The 22,209-nt window shown below is 32.9% G+C and overlaps 2 protein-coding genes across 4 annotated transcripts in view; both read left to right on the top strand.

The window, feature by feature from the left end:
• The window catches only part of LOC114332527 (armadillo repeat-containing protein 6 homolog), a 94,602-nt gene extending 85,766 nt beyond the window's left edge, over window positions 1-8,836 (top strand). For 2 of the 3 annotated variants that reach the window (XM_028282337.2, XM_028282336.2), the window contains one exon: window positions 6,334-8,835. In XM_028282337.2, the coding sequence (XP_028138138.2) occupies window positions 6,334-6,561 (228 nt within the window). In that variant the 3' untranslated portion in view covers window positions 6,562-8,835. Of the gene's footprint in view, window positions 1-6,333 lie in introns of all 3 variants that reach the window. The other variant, XM_050642903.1, reaches the window with a different exon arrangement.
• Window positions 8,837-13,165: 4,329 nt separating this feature from the next.
• On the top strand, window positions 13,166-20,658 carry LOC114332528 (beta-1,3-galactosyltransferase 5-like). The gene is made up of 2 exons (XM_028282339.2): window positions 13,166-14,723; window positions 19,318-20,658. The coding sequence occupies exon 2, from the start codon at window positions 19,320-19,322 to the stop codon at window positions 20,409-20,411; it is 1,092 nt and encodes a 363-aa protein (XP_028138140.1). The 5' UTR covers window positions 13,166-14,723; window positions 19,318-19,319; the 3' UTR covers window positions 20,412-20,658.
• Window positions 20,659-22,209: the final 1,551 nt, after the last annotated feature.

A 22,209-nucleotide genomic window follows, 5' to 3' on the forward strand; every position in this document is an offset into this window, starting at 1 on the left:
TGTAGTTTCTAACATAGTGTACTATTTCTTTGAACATAGACCACTAGTATTTTGCGCTAGTCAGTAGTCGCAATTCCTAAATGGCCTGCTGCTATGCGGGTCCTATTCGGTTCCTATTCTGCTTCTATTTCCTATTCGGTTCTCCGCGATCTTAGAAAAAATCGGACTACGCTAACACTGGGGCTGATGTAATTCATTTTTATGCGGGTAATATTACATGAGTTACTGAGTCTGTGTCTGCCATTACTGGACGAAGTGGCATTTTGTAAGTTGACTTACCGCTTAATAAATTGTTCTAATAAAAAAATAAAAGTATGTTTGGTTCACCCCAAACACAAAATGTACCCTGTAGATACGAAAATAATTTTATAATATTAGGTGTAAAGTTACCTTTAATTTTTTTAAATCCCTTTTTTTGTAATGACTGATATATCATACTTCGACACTATTACCCTGTATATAATGATTAGGCTATTGATTATGTATTTTAGAAAGGAACTACAACGTTAACGGGGTTTTATTGTTTCATATAGTCAATGGACCTCTAAATATGAAAAAACCGCGGAGTGCTACCATTTAAAGGCGTGCGTTTTTGAGAAAGGGGTGAATTAGTCCCTAGGCACAGGGCGAATTAGGGTGAGTTCTATGCACTTTTGGTTATGTCTACAATAAAATTGTTCCAGGTTAAATTTACTATCGAAATATCATTTTATAAAGTCAAACATATTTTTTTACAAAAATATATTCAAAAAGAAAAGCAAGAAAAAAACACGAAAGATAGCAATTTTACTTTTTGTCCCACAAGTTTTATCCACGAGGATATAGGTATAGGCATTGCTTCACAGAAAAAATACTTGCACCCTTCTTCTTTAAAATAACGTTTGCTAGAAGTCTCTCTGATTTATAGTTTCCGAAATATGATTTTTTAAAGTTCGCCACTCATAGCGATTTTGGGGCATTTTCCTCGTTACTTCGCAACATTGTTCTGTAACTTTTTTCTACGCAGCTTTAGGTTTATGCAATGTTACATTTAGTACGACGAAAAGTCAATTACCTTTAAAATGGTCTACAGTAGAAGGCTGTATGACTATTTTTAAGCAAAATATGGTTTTTCAAAATTTTATACTTTTAATGATTTTTGATATATTTTATAATTATTTTTAAATCTCTCATTATAACCTTTTTTATTGTATCCATCTTTCTCTTTGCCTTATCTCTATGCGGGGTCTGCTTCCCTAATTGCATTTCTCCACACAATTCTGTCTTGGGTCATATCAATGTTAATCCCCTTTACCAACATGTCCTGCCTTATCGTCTCCCCCCAGGTCTTCGTTGGTCTTCCTCTCCTACTCCTTCCAGGAATCTGCACTTCAGCTATTCTTCGTATTGGGTGATTAACGTCTCGACGTTGAACATGACCAAACCATCTTAACCTATGCTCTCTCATTTTGGCATCAATTGGTGCCACACCTAGACTTCCCCTAATATACTCATTTCTATTTTTATCCTTCTTTGTCACTCCACTCATCCATCTAAGCATTCTCATTTCCGCCACATGCACTCGTTGTTCCTCTTTCTTTTTCACTGCCCAACATTCAGTTCCGTGCATCATAGCCGGTCTTATGGCTGTTTTATAGAATTTTCCCTTCAGCTTCATTGGAATTTTTCTGTCACACAACACACCACTCGCTTCTTTCCACTTCATCCATCCAGCCCTAATTCTACTGCATGCATCTCCATCTATTTCTCCATTACTCTGTAATACCGATCCTAGGTACTTAAAACTATTGCTTTTCACAATCATTTCACCATCCAAAGATACCATTTTATTTGTAGTAACTTCATCTTTAAATGAACATTCCAAATACTCTATTTTTGTCCTACTAAGTTTTAAACCTTTTTCCTCCAGAGCTTGTCTCCACTGTTACAGTTTTTGTTCTAAGTCTCTTTCACTATTTCCTATTAACACTACATCATCAGCATACATTAGGCACCATGGAATACTACCCTGTAGTTTCGCTGTTATCTGGTCCAAAACTAATGAGAATAAATAAGGACTAAGCACCGAGCCTTGGTGCAATCCTACTGTCACCTGAAATTTATCAGTCTCTCCCACACCTGTTCTAACACTAATCGTTACTCCCTCATACATACCTCTCACAATCTTTACATATTCGCCAGGGACTCCTTTCTTATTGAGTGCCCACCACAGAATCTCTCGGGGAACTCTATCATATGCTTTCTCAAGATCAATGAATACCATATGAGCGTTGGTCTCTTTATTCCTGTATTTTTTCATCAGTTGCCTTACAATGAAAATTGCATCTGTTGTTGATCTGCCCTGCATAAAGCCAAATTGATTATCGGATATTTCGGTTTCTTCACGTATCCGTCTATCAATTACTCTCTCCCATATTTTCATGGTGTGGCTAGTAGTTTTATAGCCCTGTAGTTTGTGCATTGTTGTATGTCTCCCTTGTTTTTGTAGACAGGTACTAATATACTGCTTCTCCATTCGTCTGGCATTTGTCCAACTTCCATAATTCTATTAAATAGACCTGCTAGCCAACTTATTCCTGTCTCTCCCAATGCTCTCCATACTTCCCCAGGAATATCATCTGGTCCGACTGCTTTTCCTTTCTTTATTTTTTGAAGCGCTCGAGCCACTTCCTCGTTTGTTATTCTGGTAACCATTGCTGTTACTGTCTCCGTTAACTCCACAGGCTGTCTGTCAAATTCTTCATTTAATAAACTGTCAAAATACTTTCTCCATCTCTTTTTGACATCCTTTTCGTGAATTAGTATTTTATTATTTTCATCTCGGATACATCTAATCTGATTAAAATCTCTTGCTTTCTTTGCTCTCTGTTTGGCTATTTTATATATCTTTGCTTCGCCTTTCCTGGTATCAAGTTGATCGTATAGGTTTGAATACGTTTCTGCTTTAGCTTTTGCTACTGCTACTTTCGCTTCCTTTTTGGCGACCATATAGTTTTGAAGATCTATGTCCGATCTGGTTTCTTGCCACTTTTTATATAATTTTCTCTTTTCTTTTATTTTTCCTTGTACTTCATTTGACCACCACCAAGTCTCTTTATCCTCAAACTTCTTTCCTGACGTTTTCCCAAGTATTTCAATAGCCGTCTCTCTAATAATATTGGACATTTTTCTCCAAATTGTGTTAGGGCTTCCTTTCATGTTCCAACATATTTTCTCTACCATTCTTTCCCTGAATAGACCTTGCTTCTCATCTTTTAGCATCCACCACTTGATTTTTGTGGTCCTCTCCGATATTTTTGTTTAGTTTCGCTTTTTACTTCGATGTCCAGAACAAGCAGCTTATGCTGTTGGCTTACTGTCTCACTAACTATTACCTTGCAGTCCTTGCATTCACGTATGTCTTCTTTCCTTATCATGAAGTAGTCTATTTGGGATTGATGTTGTCCACTTTTGTAGGTAATAAGTTGAGTTTCTCTCTTTTTAAAGAATGTGTTAACAATCGCCATATCCAATGCTGTTGCTAATTCTAGCATGTCATCTCCAGCTTCATTTCTAGTTCCAAAACCTAATCCCCCATGTATTGTTTCATATCCAGTCTTGGCTTGGTGCACATGTGCATTGAAATCACCTCCTATTATAACTTTCTCCTCTGCTGGAATATCACTCAGTACGTCTCCTAACTGGTCATAGAAAGCTCTTTTTTCATTCTCACCCAGACCTGTTTGAGGAGCATACACACACAACATTCAATACCTCTTTATCAATTACAAATTTCACTGACATCATTCTATCACTCGTTCTTACAACTTCTACTACGTTATCTTTCATTTCACTATCAGCAATTATACCAACTCCATTTCTAGTGTTACTACTCTCTACATACCACAATTTATATCCATCACCTAGTTCTTTCGCCCTTTGTCCTTTCCACCTAGTTTCTTGAATACAAGTAATTTGAACTCTTCTTCGTTTGAGCGCATCCACTAACTCCAGACTCTTAGCTGTAAGACTACCAAGATTCCAAGACCCTATCCTGATTTTTCTAACCTGCAATGGTGTTCCCCCGAGATAGTCCTCACCCGGAGATCCGAATGGAGGCTCATTTTACTTCCGGAACCTTTTTTATTGTATATTTAGGTATTCTTTTTCTCATGATCATCTTTCAGTGCGTCACAGTTTTTCGATTTCTCTCTAACGCATTAAATTGTATGTGACAGAAAAAAAGGCACGTCTGTGAATACTTTGGTAATTATTCTAGTTTGGTGATTATTCTAGTTGTCGATAGATGGCGCCATAATCAAAAAAGAATTATTTATTTAATAAAATAATACTATTATCAATATAATCTGTACAATTTATAAGACTATACAAATGAAAGAAAATACCATTTTATAAATGCAATAGACACAATTGATTTGGTTTTATTCCAAATTGAAAATAAAATTTGACAACTGTCAGATTTAACTAAAATGTCACGTTAGAATAAATGTCATAAATGTGTATTATCACGGACTTACCTTTTTTTCTATAATTTGTGACGCACTGAAAAATGTTCATGAAAAGGAGAATATATACGTTGTGCAATAAAAAAGAAAGCTTATTTTCTTTACTTTAAAATGGTGTATTGTAAAAAATTCTGTTACTATTTTTAAACAAGATATGCTTTTTCAAAATGTGACATATACACATTCAATAGGTCCCATTAAGTTGGAACCATAATATGGAAAACTTTTTTATTGTTAACTTTATGAAAAAAAGTTATTCTTTATAAAATGCTCTGCATAGTCTAAAACCTAAGATGCAATAATCAGATATAAAATTTTGTAAATAGTATACGAGGTATGTTAAAAAATATGAATTTCGCTCAAGAGTAAAGTACCTTTATATTTCACAATATCGAAATGTGTTAATAAGAAAAGTTATTTGGAATTAAAAATTATGTTATACTATGGAATTTTTTAAAATTTTTCTGAAATTACGGATACCCTTGGATATCCTACGGATATCTTGTTTAAAAATAGTCCTAGACTTTTTTGCAATACACCATTTTAAGGTAAAGAAAATATGCTTTTTTTGTTTCACAACGTATATACCTAAATGTACAAGAAAAAAAGTCATAATGAAAAATTAAAAAAATTATCACAAAAAATATCAAAAATCATTAAAAGTATAAAACCTTGAGAAAGCATAACTTGCTTAAAAATAGTCGTACAACCTTATACAATAGAACATTTTAAAGGTAATTGACTTCCCTTTCTACTAAAGTATGTACCATTGCATATACAGTAGAGCGTCGATAATCCGAACCCTGGTAATCCGAACGTTCGCTAATCCGAACGCAAAAATATGATCGCGGACCAAATTTTTGGATTTAATATGACAATATGGGCAAAATATGACCCTGGATTTTTGTTTTGTTTATGCAGAAATACATACAATCTATTTGTTTATTATGCAGGTATTTTATTCCTTGTAACTAAAACGTATGTACATATGTACATGTACTATGTTCATGAGCTTTGTATGTATTTTGAACATATGTTCGATAATCCGAACTACCCCTGTACCAATTAGTTCGGATTATCGACGCTCTACTGTACCTAGAGATGCGTAGAAAAAAGTTACAGAGCAATGTTTGCGAAATAATGGGGAAAATGGCCCAAAAATGCTGTGAGCGGCGAACTTTGAAAAATCCTCTTTCGGAAACTATAAATCCTAGAGACTTCCACCGAACGCCATTTTAAAGAGGAAGGATGGAAGTTATTTTTCGCTGAAGCAATACCTATACCTATATCCCTGCGGAAAAAAGTTATGGGGCAAAACACAAAATTGCTTTCTTTCGTGTATTTTTGTTGCTTTTCTTCTGAGTACATTTTTGTTAAAGAAATATTTTTGACTTTAAAATGTGATATTTCGATAGCAAATTTAACCTGGAACAATTTTCCTGTAGACATGTTTGTACCAAAAATGCATAGAACTTACCCTAATTCACCCTGTGCCTAGGGACTAATTAAAAACGCACCCATTTAAATGGTGGCGCTCCGCAATTTCTTTTTAATTTAGGGGTCCATTGACCATATGAGACAATAAAATCCCGTTAACGTTGTAGTTCCTTTTAGCTCTCTTATTTTGAACATAATCAATAGCCTAGAATAAGCCGCTTCAATTTTCAACATGTCCAGGAATTCACACTCTTGCATCAGTAATTCACTGAAACAAAATAAGTAGTCGCTTTTGTTTTTCTAATAAAAAGTTGTGTGTTGAATCCTATTAAACTGGTATTCTTTATCTAGCTGTAATTATTACAATTACTCTGTGTATTTCTTTTTTCAGAAAGCTGGAAGCCGAGCTATTAGAAACATGGTTTCACGTAGCAGAGATCAAAACAAAACGTTCCTAGACTTAGGAATTGAAGAGGTCCTTCAAGCCGATTTGAAAAAATTCGGTGATATAGATTATGACATAAAAGCCGCTCTACGCGACTTAGGCTGCAACGTCAAACTTAAAGAAGAATGGACTGGCAAAGGCGGTGCTCTTTCAACTGGAGGCAGAGTTTCTTAAAGACTGTTTTTATATCGAAACCCAATAGCTTTAAAATTATATCGTTCATACCAAGTGATGATTGCTATATTTCAATATTATACAGGGTAGCGAGAAAGTATGGAAACACGGTAATTTCTCGGAAACCGCTGAAACGATTTTTATAGATTTTGGTGGGTAAGGGTTGTCTAATACGGCCGATATTATAGTGGTAATTACATTGCTGTCAAATCTTCCGTTTTTCTGGAAATCTAATGAACTTTCTTATTTCAAATGGAACACTGTATATTTTTTGCGTTTTTAAAAATACTGATTATTTTTCATGTTATATTCCCTATACGCCATAATTTAGGAGTTATTGCTACATTTATTTAAAAAAAAAATGTTAAACAAATTATAAAAATCAAATTTTTCGGCCCGGATAGTCATTATTTTAGGTTCTTTGGATCATTGGGAACAAAAAAGGTCTTTTGTAATGTTTTTTAAAGCTAATCGTTTCTGAGTTATAAACAATTTAAAACTGAAAAAAATCGAAAAATGAGGATTTTCAAGATTCAAAAACACACGTAAAAAAATAATTTTTGAAATTACTAAGTACTCAAACCTTCTTGTATCAGATTCCTATAAGAATTTTTGGCATGTTTTATTCTAAAACATTGTTTTTTTAATTGTTAATGAAGCGCATATGAGATATCGGGCTACATTAACAACTAAAAAAAGTGTCTTAAAATGAAACAAGCCCAAATTACTTAACGGCAACTGATAAAATAAGGTTTGAGCTTGAATTTAGGCACTTCGTAGTTTCAAAAATACTATTTTCTACTTGTGTTTTTGAACCTAGAAAATCGTCATTTTTCGATTTTGTTTTCAGTTTTAAATTGTTATAACTGGGAAACGATTAATTTTAGACAAAAATTACAAAAGACCTTTTTTGTTTTTAATGATTCAAGGAACCTAAAATAATGTCTATCCGGGCCGAAAAAAATTGATTTTTATAATTTTTGTTAAAAATGTTTTTTTAATAAATGTAGCAATAACTCTAAAATTATGGCATTTAGGTATAGGGAATATAACATGAAAAATCATGTATCAGTATTTTTTAAGGACTTCAAAGCGCAAAAAATATACAGGGTGTCCTATTTGAAATAAGAAAGTTCATTAGATTTCCAGAAAAATGGAAGATTTGACAACAATGTAATGCCGTATTAGAAAACCCTTACCCACCAAAATCTATAAAAGTAGTTCCAGCGGTTTCCGAGAAATTAGCGTGTTTCCATACTTTCTCGCTACCCTGTATAGTACCTATTGAACTAAATTTAAAAAATTTAAAAACCATAGGTTTATAATAGTCAAACTAACTAAAAATACCTAAAATGATAACATGTACTTTTGTTTACTTCGTTTATTGAGATCTGTGGATAATTCATACCTTATTTGGATAGTGTTTTGCAACAAAGGGTTAAGCCCCCGCCAAAAATTTTGAAAAAATTAACAAAATAATTTGATGAAATATTATAATTATTTGGTACAAGATTTAAGAGAGAAATTTTCCCAATACCTTCATTAACAGAAAATTATAATCGTGGGTTTTCGTAGAAAAAAAATGTGGAATAACTCGTTTCTCTTTATGGGAATTCTTCAAACGTACCAAACGGAAAATTTAAACTGCCTTTTCCAAACAGTGATGTGTGAATGAGAAATGGTAGAACTTTAGTTGTATTTGCTACTGTCTTTCCTTTTATATTATTTGTCTTTAACCGTTGCCTTTATTGTTTGTTTAAAAAAAGTCGCTATGAAGGGCACCTTAGCGTGAAACGTGTGTTCAATCCTTTTTGTACAGTCATCAATACTGTTTTTAATGGGAAAGTTAGGAAATTGAGTGTATGAAAGAACTAGAAAATTGTTATATAAATCTGAAAGAAGTATAAAAGTTAACTGTTTTTACTTATTCAACAAATCGGCTGGCTAAATGGGTCTTGAGTCTAAGACCAAAAAGAAACTCGCTTCTACTGAGCCACTAAAATGAGCCAGACACTCAAAGTGGCTAGTCTGTAGTAGTCGTTCATTTAAAACAATGCTTTGCTGCCCGTAGCGGACACCGGTGTCAGACACCAGTGGCTTGGTCTGAAAAGGTACTTATGAAAACAAATCCAAATACACTCTGGGCCAAAATTAACCGGCCACCTTAAAAATGGGTAATTTTTGATGTCATATCTCCTAAACCTGTTGTCCGATTTAAGTGATTTTTTTAATATGTTATAGCCTTATTCGTTAACAATATCGTTATAAAAATATTGTTGCTAAACAGGTAAACTTTCATTGTATACAGGGTGTACGAATCAAACTGTATTTTTTTCCTTAAAGTTTGCATCACCCTGTGGAATATTTAAGCATTTGTAGAATACTGAAATTAAAACCTAACTATAGACTCATGCTTTCTCAACATTTTGCTGTTTGATTGATTCGCTTATGTTGGATACTAAAAAAGTTAGGTGATTTAACAACTAGACATGTTTTTTATCAATACAGGGTGTTTTAAAAAAATGTTGGCAAAGTTTAAGGGGTAATTCTGCATGAAAAAATAATGACAGATTGCTTTATAAACTTATGTTCGCAAATGCTTCGTTTCCGAGATAGGGGATGTTGAAATTTTTCTGACAAACTGACGATTTATTTATTGCTTTAAACCGGTTGGAATATTCAAATGCAATTTGGTGGGTTTTATGACGTAGTTATTGCATATTTTTTGACATACAATTAAGCATTTAATATTCACCATTGGCGCGCATACGAGTATTATGAGCATCATATTACCTGTATGCGCGCCAATGGTGAATATTAAATGCTTAATTGTATGCCAAAAAATATGCAATTACTACGTATTAAAACCCACCAAATGTCATGTGCATGTCTCAACGGGTTTTAAAGTAATAAATAAATCGTCAGTTTATCAGAAAAATTTCAACACCCCCTATCTCGGAAACGAAGCATTAGCGGACATAAGTTTATAAAGCAGACTGTCATTATTTTTTCATGTAGAATTACCCCTTAAACTTTGCCAATTTTTTTAAAAAATACCTTGTATTGATAAAAAACATGTCTAGTTATTAAAGCACCTAACTTTTTTATTATCCAACATAAGCGAAGCAATCAAACAACAAAATGTTGAGAAAGCATGATACTATAGTTAGGTTTTAATTTCAGTATTCTACAAATGCTAGAATATTCCACAGGATGATGCAAACTTTAAGAAAAAAACACAGTTTGATTCGTACACCCTGTATACAATAAAAATTTACCTGTTTAGCAACAATATTATTATAACGTTATTGTCAAGGAATAAGGCTATAACATATTAAAAAAATCACTTAAATCGGACAACAGGTTTAGGAGATATGACATCAAAAATGACCCATTTTTAAAGTGGCCGGTTAATTTTGGCCAAGAGTGTATAATACTGACTCTTTTGTATATTAACATATTTTTATTTTATTATTTCTTCTAAGAATGCTCTATAATATATATATCCACTTCTTTATTACATATTTTGCATAACTTAACACTAATTGTAAATTTCTTCATCTTACGACGCCTATCTCTTTCGGATGTTAAGGATCAACATGATTCTGGCTGCTATTCGAAATAGTCCAATTGTAGACGTGTTAAACCTTTGTCTCGGGTTTTGACGCCAATAGATTCTTCTCCCTGGACTTATTTTTCAATACACCTTCCCCTGAAGAACGAGTCTCAACATGCTATATCTCTGTTCATTTCTCATAATATGGCACAGATATTTTAATCTGTTTAATGTCTAGACGTACGAGAATACGTTTTGCAATTACAAAGACAAAGCAATTTTGATTTAATTCTGGTAAGAATTCTTCTAGTAGTAAACTTGCAATAACTTTATTATAAAAAATGTGATCAAAACCTAACCTATAAAATGATGCTAATTTTGAATTTGGTATGAACGATTTTTCGTTAACTTTGCTTATTTATTTTAGAATTATGCACTTTTTACACATTTAACGTCTTTTTATATGAGCTTTTTGATATATATGTTTACGAATTATTCTTGTTGTCATTATTGGAGTTATATACACTCACCGGCACAAAATTCCGCCACCCAAAATTTTTGATTAAGTTTGACCATCTATAACTTTATTATTTGTACTCCGATTTTCTAGATTCTTGCATCAGTTTGTAGGTACATGTATTGATGTCGTTTGTTATTATTCCGGTAACAAAAATATTTTGCGTAGATGGGCATTATACGGGGGTGAACGGAAACGTTGTATTTTCTCCTAGCTTTAAAAAATTCTGTGGAAAAATTGGAGGGCTGATTTTGTTTCATACTCCTTTTGTATTATCGTAAAGGTATCACTAAGGTTTTGCTTTTTGAATTATTGGAATATCTCTTTTCTTGTAAGAGCTGTCAATAAAAGGTTTCACTGCTTTTAAGGTTTATTTAATTAAAACTATCAAACGCACTAAAATTAACAACACAAAACAAAATTAACAACAAAACAATTCTATAGCGGGTATGTCTACTTCTTGCAGCAACGACTGCTCGCAATATGTTTGGCATCGAATAATGCTGTGTTATCCGTGCCTGGGGAATAGCCCGATATTCCTCTACCAGGGCCATAACTGTACCAAATTTTCTGGAGGCCTAGGATGACGGCGAATAGCTTTTTTTTTAATTCATCCCATAAATGCTCAATAGGATTGAGATCTGGGCTGCAATTGAGGCTGGGCTGGACATTCCAATCTTATCAATTCAACCTCTATTTTATGAGTCAATCAGTGTTTTTATTTACAAAAAATAGTACAGCTCGTACAAGAAAAGAGATATTCGGATAGTTCAAAAAACAAAATTTTAGTGATGCCTCCGGGATAAAATGACAGGACTATGAACCAAAATCAGCTCTTCCATTTTTCCACAGAATTTTTTAAAGTTAGGAGAAAATACAACGCTTCCATTTCCCCCTATATAATGCCATGCAAGCAAAATTTTTGTATTGCCGGAATAATACTAAACGATATCAATGCATATACCTACAAAATGGTGCAAGAATGTTGAAAATCGGAGCACAAATAATAAAGTTATACATTGTCAAACTTACACAAAAATTTGGGGGGGGGGGGCGGAATTTTGTGCCGGTGAGTGTATTTTTATTCCCCGTTATTTATATATTTTGTAGTTTTGATATTTGTGCAGAAAAATATAGTACAAATGGTACAACTGAATTCTTCAATGCTTTTCCGAGGAAAATCCATTTTGATAACATCCATAAGTACGCTTTTTATCACATTCTTTGTATGTTATGTACTTATATGGGGCAGCCCACCAGGCAGCCTCTATCTGAACGACTGAAATAATAACCCTCCTTGATTTTCAGGCAAAACTCGGTAATCTAATTAGAGACAACCAAATTTGTCTCACTCAAAGTTCATTTGCAAAAAGGACAAAAAAGACACTCCAAAGCCCGTTCCAGCAAGTCATCCTAATAACTTTCACCTAGTCCTTGCCGGAGTCGATAAACCTAACACAAAAATATATCGAGGATACTTTAACCTCATCTAAATTTCCATTCAAAAAAGTTGTTCGGATAATTTCCGATCCAGCAACAAACCATCTCTTTCGTCAGAGTTTTTACTAACTCTGAAACTATGTTCGCTGATGCCCTCTCGAATGGTATAAGAATAGACGGGGAACGATTGAATTACGAGGTGCTCCAAAAGCGAAAATCTAAGCACAGAACCAAATGCCCTAACTGTGGTGGAAAACACCCGGCATTTTCACCGAAATGCCAACACAAAAATGTTACACCTGCAAATATACATAACTCAGAACCACGACACATAACCAAACAAATATCAAAACATGACCTAACAACATACCTAAAATCCACTATACAATTCATTTCGATGCTCCTTTTCAATGTCTTTCCTGAAAAAAAGGAGTAACACAGCCCATTATATCAATAGTATGACCAACCAACTCTATGGATACACAGTATCCACAACCTCAATCAATAATTCCATTAACCAAACATTCACACAAATACGTTACTAGACAATACACACACACTGCACATATCACTACACAATTTTTTTTTAATACAAAAAACATAAAAAATTAAAAAATACAAAAAAACTAATAAAAATTCAAAAAATACCTAACAGACATACATATACCACACCCTAAGAACGCTCACTATAATACAACATAAAACAAATCATACGACATACCACACTAAAATTTCCGTACCAAAACTAACTACAAATACATATCACCCACGTTCACCACATAACACATTCCATATCAAAATTTCAGTAAACACTACTTACATATACCCACAACACGGAAAACTGAGCGTTCGCTTATACTCATCAAGAATCGACTAATAGGGCTTTTCATTCACAATCATTTGTTTCGAGCTTCTGTCATGTGTCACATAATATTAATATATCTACGTCATACGTTATTGGTATACCGAGTGGTGAATTGGTAAACGGGCCATAGGAAACTCAATGTAAAATTCTAAACTGTTGAATTCCTGCTTCCCTAATTATTTTACATCAAAAGTCATAAGAAACTATTTGTAGAGAATTAAAATCTGTATTGAAAACAACTGTTAATTTTATTCTACGAACAATAATTATTTTTTGTAAAAATATAATACAATTTTCAGAGTAATACTCCAAAGTTAGGCCACACACAGTGCAATAATGTGTATTAACAATTTGAACTGTCAATTTTTTTATTTATTTTATCATTTATTGTTTAAAACGCAATAAAGTTGATAAGTTACCCTCAGTTAATGAGAAAGTATTAATAATAAAAATATTTTCTTCAGTCAATAGTGTGCTCACTGTCAGTTAAATAGTAACGTGTGGCCTAACATGCCCACACATACCTAATGCGGTAAGTACATTATATTTTTCAAAATTTTGGAATGTGTTTAAATCGTAGAACAATTGTAACTTCTGTTTTTAATACATATTTCAATCCTCTATAAATAACTTCTCATGACTTTTGATGTAACATAATTAGGAAAGCAGGAATTCAACAGTTTAGAATTTTACATTTAGTTTCCTATGGCCCGTTTTCCGATTCACCACCCTGTATAACAAGATACAAACCAAAGACGTATGGCGTAGATATATTAATATTATGTGACACATGACAGAAGCTCGAAACAAATGATAATTAATCGATGAAAAGCCCTATACTCGGATAGGGGGAAAGTAGTGTTTTCTCTGGTTTCCTGCTTTCATTGCACGATTCCTATTCCTAGGTGAGGATCTAGTCACAGCCTTACCTCCTCGAGTTTGCCAAAAAAGATAATCACAAAATCTGAAAGGGACCGTTGCGTTGGTACTGAATCTGAAAAGGGAAAAACAAAGAAGAGGAGCTCGTCTAGATGGTAGTGTGGACGCAGGCCGTCGTTTGCTGTCTGAATGTCGATCCACTTATCCCCAAAACTAAAAACCCAACCGTGAAGAGGCGATAAATGCGGTATAAAAGCGAGTCTCTATTCGAAAGAACGTTTTTTCTGCGGCCCTGCGATGATAATGTTTTTGTGTGTTTGTCAGAAGTGTTCTCATTTTTTGCTAAATATTTTCTTTGTCCATTTTAATCTACTGAACGAGCTCTACTTTTGTATTTTTAAATAGCGTTTCTTTTAATAGTTATTTATGATATAAGTGTTAAAAGTACACGTTTAAGGCACGCATGTGTACTTAAAAATGTACTTTTAACCACGCATATCATACAATATTTTTTCTACAAACGTAATTACAGGACAATAGCTACAAAAACTTTTACTTGAACTTGACTGACATTCCATTTTTATATTTTTTTGACATAACATCAAAATTGCCTATACGGTCAATACGAACTGCAGTGCCTTAAAAATTTTAAAGCACTAGTGCCTTAAAGTAGCATTTTTAACACTCGTATGGAGTGCTAAATATTGCATTTTTAACACGGTTGTAGAAAAAATATATTATTTATAATTTTACTTGTAGCATTAATATGATTTTGAATTAGGCTATTAATTACAAGAATTCGGAGAGGTGCAAATGTAGACCACAGGTGAAGATCGAAGAAGACGAAAAACTAACAACGAGTAGAAGAATTTAGTGAGTCTACAACGAGAAGGGGAAAGCGATAAGTATATTATCGTTCCTTTGGGACTTGGACGCAACTGTTTTTTTTTAATAATACAATACTCGCGCTTTTTTTTGTTTGGAAATGGCCACACAAAGTATGACCACTTTGTTGTAATAGCCCAATCAAAGAACACAAAACTTGACGAAAACCTCCAAAAAAATAAAGGAGGGATGACAATTTGCGAATAGGTAGTTGAAATTGTCTATTATTATATAAGAAAAAGTTTACAATTCTACATCCCCTCCATTTTACAGAAATGGAGGCCTTCTCGAGGGTGAAAAATATACATTCAAAATAAGTTCGGAATTGGATATAATGACCAAATCTAAGCAACTTTTGTTCTATAGAGTTTTTTCACTAAGTCAATACTTTTCGAGTTATTTGCGAGTGAATATGTTCATTTCTATCAAAGAAAAACATGTTTTTGGACGGTTTTTCGCAAATAACTCAAAAAGTAACTATTTTATCGAAAAAAATGTTCTTGGCAAAAATATAGCTTATAAAAAAAGTGAAAAAAAAATGGTGTATGCATGAAATCTATAGACCCAGTAGAAGTAGAGTTGTAGCTAACCAAAAGTAGGTTCTTTTTTGTCAAATTCAAATCGAATATTTTAACGCGAAATAATAAAAAAAACGGAGCACTATTCGGGGAAAACTCATTACAACTTTTTTAAAGTGTTTTAAAAAGGTTTATTTTTGGTTTTTAAAAAAAACTTCTTACATTAAAAGTAAGTGAGTTATGCTCACAATAATTTTATTACTCTTTGAGATTCTTGGTATTACTAATATTTTTTAAGTTATTTTGTACAAAAATTGGAATTTTTTTCAAAACTAAATTTTTTTTAATTTTAAAACTAATTTTTTTTCATAAAGGAGCACTTTGCACTAATGAAACTTATAGATCATATAAACAATACATAAGTAAAGTAACCTGTGAAGCAGTAACGATTACTTTTATTTGGATGTTAATTAGGGAGTCTTCTTCGCTATTCTTTTTACCAAAAAATAAAAGGGACCAACAATATTTTGAGCGTAACTCACTTTTAATGTTCGAAGTTTTTTTTAACAACAATAAACCTTTTTTAAACACTTTAAAAAAGTGTTATGAGTTTTCCCCGAAAAGTGTTCCGTTTTTTTGGTTATTTCACGTTGAAATATTCGATTTGAAATTTGACGAAGAAGAACTTACTTTTCATTAGCTACAACTCTACTTCTACTGGGTCTACAGACTTCATGCATACACCATTTTTTTTGCACTTTTATTAAACTATATTTTTGTTAAGAATATTTTTTCGATAAAATACTTACGTTTTTACTTTACGTTTTTTTAATGGCATAGACATTAGTCATTCAGCCAGTTGCAATAAAGAATATACAATCCTATCCCTAATACAAAATTAAACGGAAACAATATAGTGATACAATAAATAATACAATACGATAATAATACAATAAAAACAATAATGGATCTCTGATAAAGTGATATAACATTTATGATAAAAAAGGATGCAAATCTGAACTTAAATCATAAAAAATATCATACACGAGTACAAATCTTATAAGACCATGCGTGTATCTGGCAAGAAATTTATAATGATATTGTATATTTGTTGTGAGCCTGTAGCCAGCAGAGACTGGATATTGAATGGTGCATGCATATCAAGTTTAATTAAATTTTTATAGAGAGAGTTTGAATGCTGTTGAAACTTAGTACATTTAAAAAAGATATGATCAAGATCACCCTGCTTTCCGCAATGTTTGCAATTATCGTCTTCAATCACATTTATTTTCTTTGTTAAAAATGAACATATTCACTTGCAAATAACTCGAAAAGTATTGACTTGGGGAAAAACTCTATAAAACAAAAGTTGCTTAGAATTAGTCATTTTATCCAATTCCGGACTTATTTTGAATGTATATTTTTCACCTCCGAGAAGGGCGTATATCCCTCCATTTCTGTAAAATGGAGGGGATGTAGAATTGTAAACTTTGTCTTATATAATAATAGACAATTTCAACTACCTACTCCCAAATTTTCATCCTTCCTTTATTTTTTTTTTGGTCAGATGGTTCTTTGATCGGGCTATAACACTACATTTTTTTGGTTCATTCATATACAAAGATGCGTGGCACTTGCGGAGTGCCGACAGAACGGAATACCTCTTACATATATTTGATTATATTCGATTCCACTCGATCCGATCCGATTTGATTTATTTTATTTAATTTTATTATATTATACAGTGATGAGCGCGCTAATAACCGGAAAAATAACGCAAAAGATGGAAAACAACACGTTGTGAAATAAAAAGAGATGAAACTAGTAGAGGTGCAAAATTATCGATAGGAACCTATAAATTTACATTACATTACACAATTTCCCACCTTTAGACGTCTGTGACAGTTGTCATACTGCTCCGATACGTCTAAAGGTGAGAACGTATGCAATGTAATGTAAATTTATAGATTCATATTGATAATTTTACACCTCTACTAGTTTCATCTCTTTTTATTTCGCAACGTGTTATGTTTTCCATCTTTTAGCGCGTTCATCACTATATTGTTACGCGTATTGACTCTTACTGATTATTATTTATATTTTAGACACTAATTATTTATTTTGAATTGACTATTTATTGTTTTTGCAACTTCTCTTCTTCTTCTACGGCACTACAGCCCAAATTGAGCCTTGGCCTCCTTTATTTTTTGCCTCCACCCTTGCCTGTCTGTGGCTGCTCTTCTCCGTACACGGACTCCTAAAAGGGCTTGTGCGTCGCTGTTTACTGTGTCTTCCCAGCGCTTTCGTGGCTTCCCAACCGGTCTCTTTCCTTGCATTCTAGCATTCAGTGCTCGTTTTGGTAGCCTATCCTCTCCCATTCTTATCACATGTCCGGCCCATTGCAATCTTTGTAATCTAATGAAGTCTGACAGGGGCGTTTCCTTATAAAGTTGATAAAGCTCGTTGTTGTATCGACTTCTGAAGATTCCGTTTTCCCTCACAGGTCCTAGTATTCTCCTAAGTACTTTCCTTTCGAATGTGTCGAGTTTGTTTTTGGATGTTTCTTTCAGCACCCAGACTTCACTGCCATAGCATGTTATTGGTCGGATTAAGGTTTTTGCAACTTACATCTAAATAAATGAAAACACTGAATTTATATTCTTTATTTACAAACTTATTTAATTATTAATAAAACACTTAATACTAAAGAACAAATAACTAAAAACTCACACGTAATAATTTATAATAATTTAGGATGCCTTAGAAGTCAAACGGTGTAAGTCACATTATCCCTAAAAATGACTTATGAGATATAACACATATTATTATATAATAATATTATTATTTCCTTGTTTGTATTTATAAATATGTTACCCATATTATGATAAATAAAGACGGTTTATTTGTTTTTAATAACTACTTATATTTCTGCAACTACTTTCAGAAACATCTTAGTATCTCATTTTAAACATTAATTGACTTACACTGATTGGCTTCTTAGACATTGATTTATTAATACAATTTATTTGACCGCGTTATAAAAATCGATACCGTTTATCGTAAACTAACCCAAACAAACAGTTTTGCTTCTTTTAAATAGTAAAATAATACTTCTCTAATATTCAATCTAATTCTGGTTAAGAAAATCATATCCAAAAAAATATTTACACAGACAGGTAACAAATCATCGTATATAAAAAAGGTATGTTTACAGCATTCCAATTATAATAAATAGGCCGGGATCTTCAGCGGTATAGGAGCGCTGATTGCGTCACAGTATTATATATTCCTTTCAAACTATACTCAAATGACATTTATATTTTATTAGATAATAATTTAAAATTTAGTTTGACTTTGACGAATCTGTCAAACTCAAACGTACCTAAACACCGTATGTTTTGTTGATAAGTGCAAATATAATAATTTATTAATATTTAAATAAAAAAATATTTTAAATATAACTTATTGATACCTATAATTTGTTTAAAATATAAATAATAAATAATAAGTGTATAGATATGTATGTTACGGTATACTCTAAGGTTACCACTCGCGTTGAATGACGCCCAATACAATTTTAGTCCCGTCAAAATTTCATACCGAGCGATAAGAAGTATTCACTTCAAAAACTAATTTTGATATATATTACAGTTACGTCTGAATCTTAGGGGAACAATGTATACAATATTTAAATGTAAAAAAGTTGTGTTCTGTAGTTAGTATTCATGGTACAACCATTTGCATATACGTACCCTATGTATTATTTGTCGCAAATATTTTTAAATCTATCTTACCAGGTAAAAGAACTTGGGAAATAGTGCAAAATTATTTATAGAATATTTTATGTAAAATGTAACATAAAAAGTTGTACCTATTACAAAACGTTATCAACGGCATAAATCATTTTCATTGTTTAGAAAGCAAAATTTCTATTACAATTTTATTTTATAGACGTATTTTTATAACGGTAACTTATTTGATTAACTGTAAAAATCTGACGCAATGTGACGTCATAGAAAAATAAAGGCTTGTTTTATTTTTAAACTGAAAAATGTTAGCGTAGTTATTATAAACTTAATATACAATATTTTTTTAGATATGGTGATGCCATGGTTGGCCCAAGTGCGTTGTGTGCACTTGGCAGTGTTTGCTGTAGCCATGATACCCATTTTTGCATGCCTATCGTATCTCAGTACGAATCAGCTACAACCAACAGCAATCCCGCTACGTACCTATGAAGTAAAACTAGTCCAAAGTAATCAAAATGTGAGCCAATTAGAAACAGAAAGGCAGCTGTCACTGGTTGTTCCCTCGAATCCTGCCACAAACGCAACCAGTAATTCAATTCAAGGGCCAGATCTGACGAAGGGTGTAGCGGCTGAAAAAATTTACGAAGCTGGGCATATGCATCACGATTCTGAGATATGTCCAAATATGGGTGAAAATGTCAAGTTGCTGATAGCGATCACTTCAGCTCCTAGTCATGAAAGTGCCAGACTCGCTGTCCGGGAGACCTGGGGTCATTTTGCGATAAGAAAAGACATAGTTGTAGCTTTTATGTTAGGTGCCACTTCGAATCAAACTGTAAATAATCGAATAGAAGCTGAACAACAGATCTATGGTGATATTATCAGAGGAAAATTTGTAGATACATATGACAATCTAACTCTTAAGACTATCTCAATGCTCGAATGGGTTGACAATTTTTGCTCCCGAGCTCAGTTTGTACTTAAGACAGATGATGATATGTTTATCAATGTTTCGAGACTTTTAGAGTTTATAGCAAGGCATAAGCCTGAAGAAAGAACGATTTATGGTCGACTGGCCAGAAAGTGGAAGCCAATTAGGAATAAAAAATCTAAATATTATATATCTCTTCAACAGTATAAGCCGCCTGCTTTTCCTGATTTTACGACGGGACCAGCTTATCTGTTTCCAGCTCAAATAGCCAAGGAACTGTACGTAGCTTCTTTAAACTATACTTACTTTAAGCTTGAAGATGTTTTTGTCACAGGAATAGTGGCAAATGGACTGAAGATCAAACGTGCACACGTACCAGAGTTCGTAAACAAGCGCGTGAAATTTACATCTTGCAACGTGCAAAAAGAAATCAGTATTCATATGGTAAAGGGCGTTGAACAATATGATTTATGGAAAAAATTACATGATGTGACACAGTGCAAGAAGTAAACGTGTGTGAACCAAGAACTATGGTGCGATTTTTTATGCACTGAACTAAAATTATTTTGTGTAAAAAATGTAATACTCAAATTCATAGGAACAAATGCATCACATCAAAAACGTAAGATATTATTGTTTTATACCCAGTTATAAAAGAGTGTATTATAATTGTTATGTATATACTAGTTCATTCAATTAAATTTATTATTTATAATTAAAAAATGTATATTTGTACAATATACAGTTGTAAACAATTTATCCGATTCAATTATTTATCCTTTAAATCTTAGGAGTGTTTGAGGAGATACCCGGTAGCTATAAAAATTTTAGAAATTTTTCGTCTATTAGTCAATTTCTTTAGTTATATTTCTTCCTGGCCCCTGATGATTTGCCGCCAGGGTTTTTAACCCGTGCGTCATCATTTAAAGTGTACGAAATAAGTCGGAAATTTACTAAACGCAACAGGAAGTGACAGAAAGTGGGTAGTACTTCGATCACGGGTTATAGTATAAAATTTGACGTTATCAAATAAATAGAAGATTTGCTTTAACATTTTGGTGCATAATTACAGCTACGTTTGAAGTAGCTTAATAAATTATTTTAATATCATTGATTAATAAATAAATACACAATTTGTAAAAAAATTCAATTGGCGATTTTAAGTCACAATGACGACCCCTCGTGGATTTCGGCGGAACTAAAATGGAAGCCTTTTTTCTTTTTATTGCCCTGCTATAATGGGCATTTTTAATGTTAAAATCGTTGTCATTATTTCCGAAAATCAATAAAGTGAAAAATTTAGTAGTCCCATCGATTAATCTACCAGCATCAGTAGAATCAAAAAGAACGTGTTCCTTCTAAATTGACTCCAACTTTTCTGCAACACAACATACAAATAAGAACACTTTTGATAAAAGGTTCGTAGGCTCTTAATTAAATTATTGATTTTCGAAAATACTGACAACGATTTGACATTAGAAACCCCCATTATAGCAAGGCAATAAAAAGAAAAAAGGTCTCAATTTTAGTTCCGCCGAAATCCAAGAGAGGTCGTCATCGTGGCCATTCCTTACGTGTGTCAATGAGGTTAGCTTTTTATGTTGTAAAAATTAATCGCCAAATAAACTAGGTACTTACCATAAAATTTCAAACTAATATAAAATTAGTTGTGAAAACAACTGTTTATGTACTATAAAAAACTTCAAAATGCAGACAAAATAACAGCTAAAAATTTAACAGACTGACAGTCACAAAAGTAAACAATCCAGAAACGTCAAAAATTGTACTTAAAATGTGAAAACATCCCCAATCGTCTTTTTTGTACCTATCTCTTTTCAATGTACCGAGTCTAGAGCGTTCATAAAAATAACATCTGTTTTTACTTAATAACAGGCGGTAGCGGGTTTGTCATTAGTTTCATGCATGGAAGAGAATGATGCTAGATAAAAAGTATGTTTTATCTCGCCAGGTATTAATGACGCACGGGTAAAGAATCGTGGACTCAAGTGTAGGTTGCTACGTACTGTAAGGTCTATCATAGGTAACAGGGCAACACCCAGTAGGTCATAGCCTGGGATTTTTCCTCATGAGCTCAACTGGACTTCATTTTCTGTATGTGTTAGCAGAGCTGGGCAATACCCGGGTACAAGTACCCGAATTTTGTACTCTGAGTACATTTTGGGTACTCAGTACCCGAGTACATTTTCAACAAAGTACTCGGTACTCGTACCCGTAGCATATAGGGTAAAATACCAGGTACCCGCGTTTATTATACGAGTACATTTTCCGAGTACTTTTTGCAGGTCTA

Source organism: Diabrotica virgifera, chromosome 2, assembly GCF_917563875.1.
Source record: "Diabrotica virgifera virgifera chromosome 2, PGI_DIABVI_V3a".
Lineage (NCBI taxonomy): Eukaryota > Metazoa > Arthropoda > Insecta > Coleoptera > Chrysomelidae > Diabrotica > Diabrotica virgifera.

What these genes read in the sequence shown, in the direction of transcription:
- LOC114332528 (XM_028282339.2), top strand. Translation starts at nt 19,320, where the DNA reads ATGGTGATGCCATGGTTGGCCCAAGTGCGTTGTGTGCACTTGGCAGTG.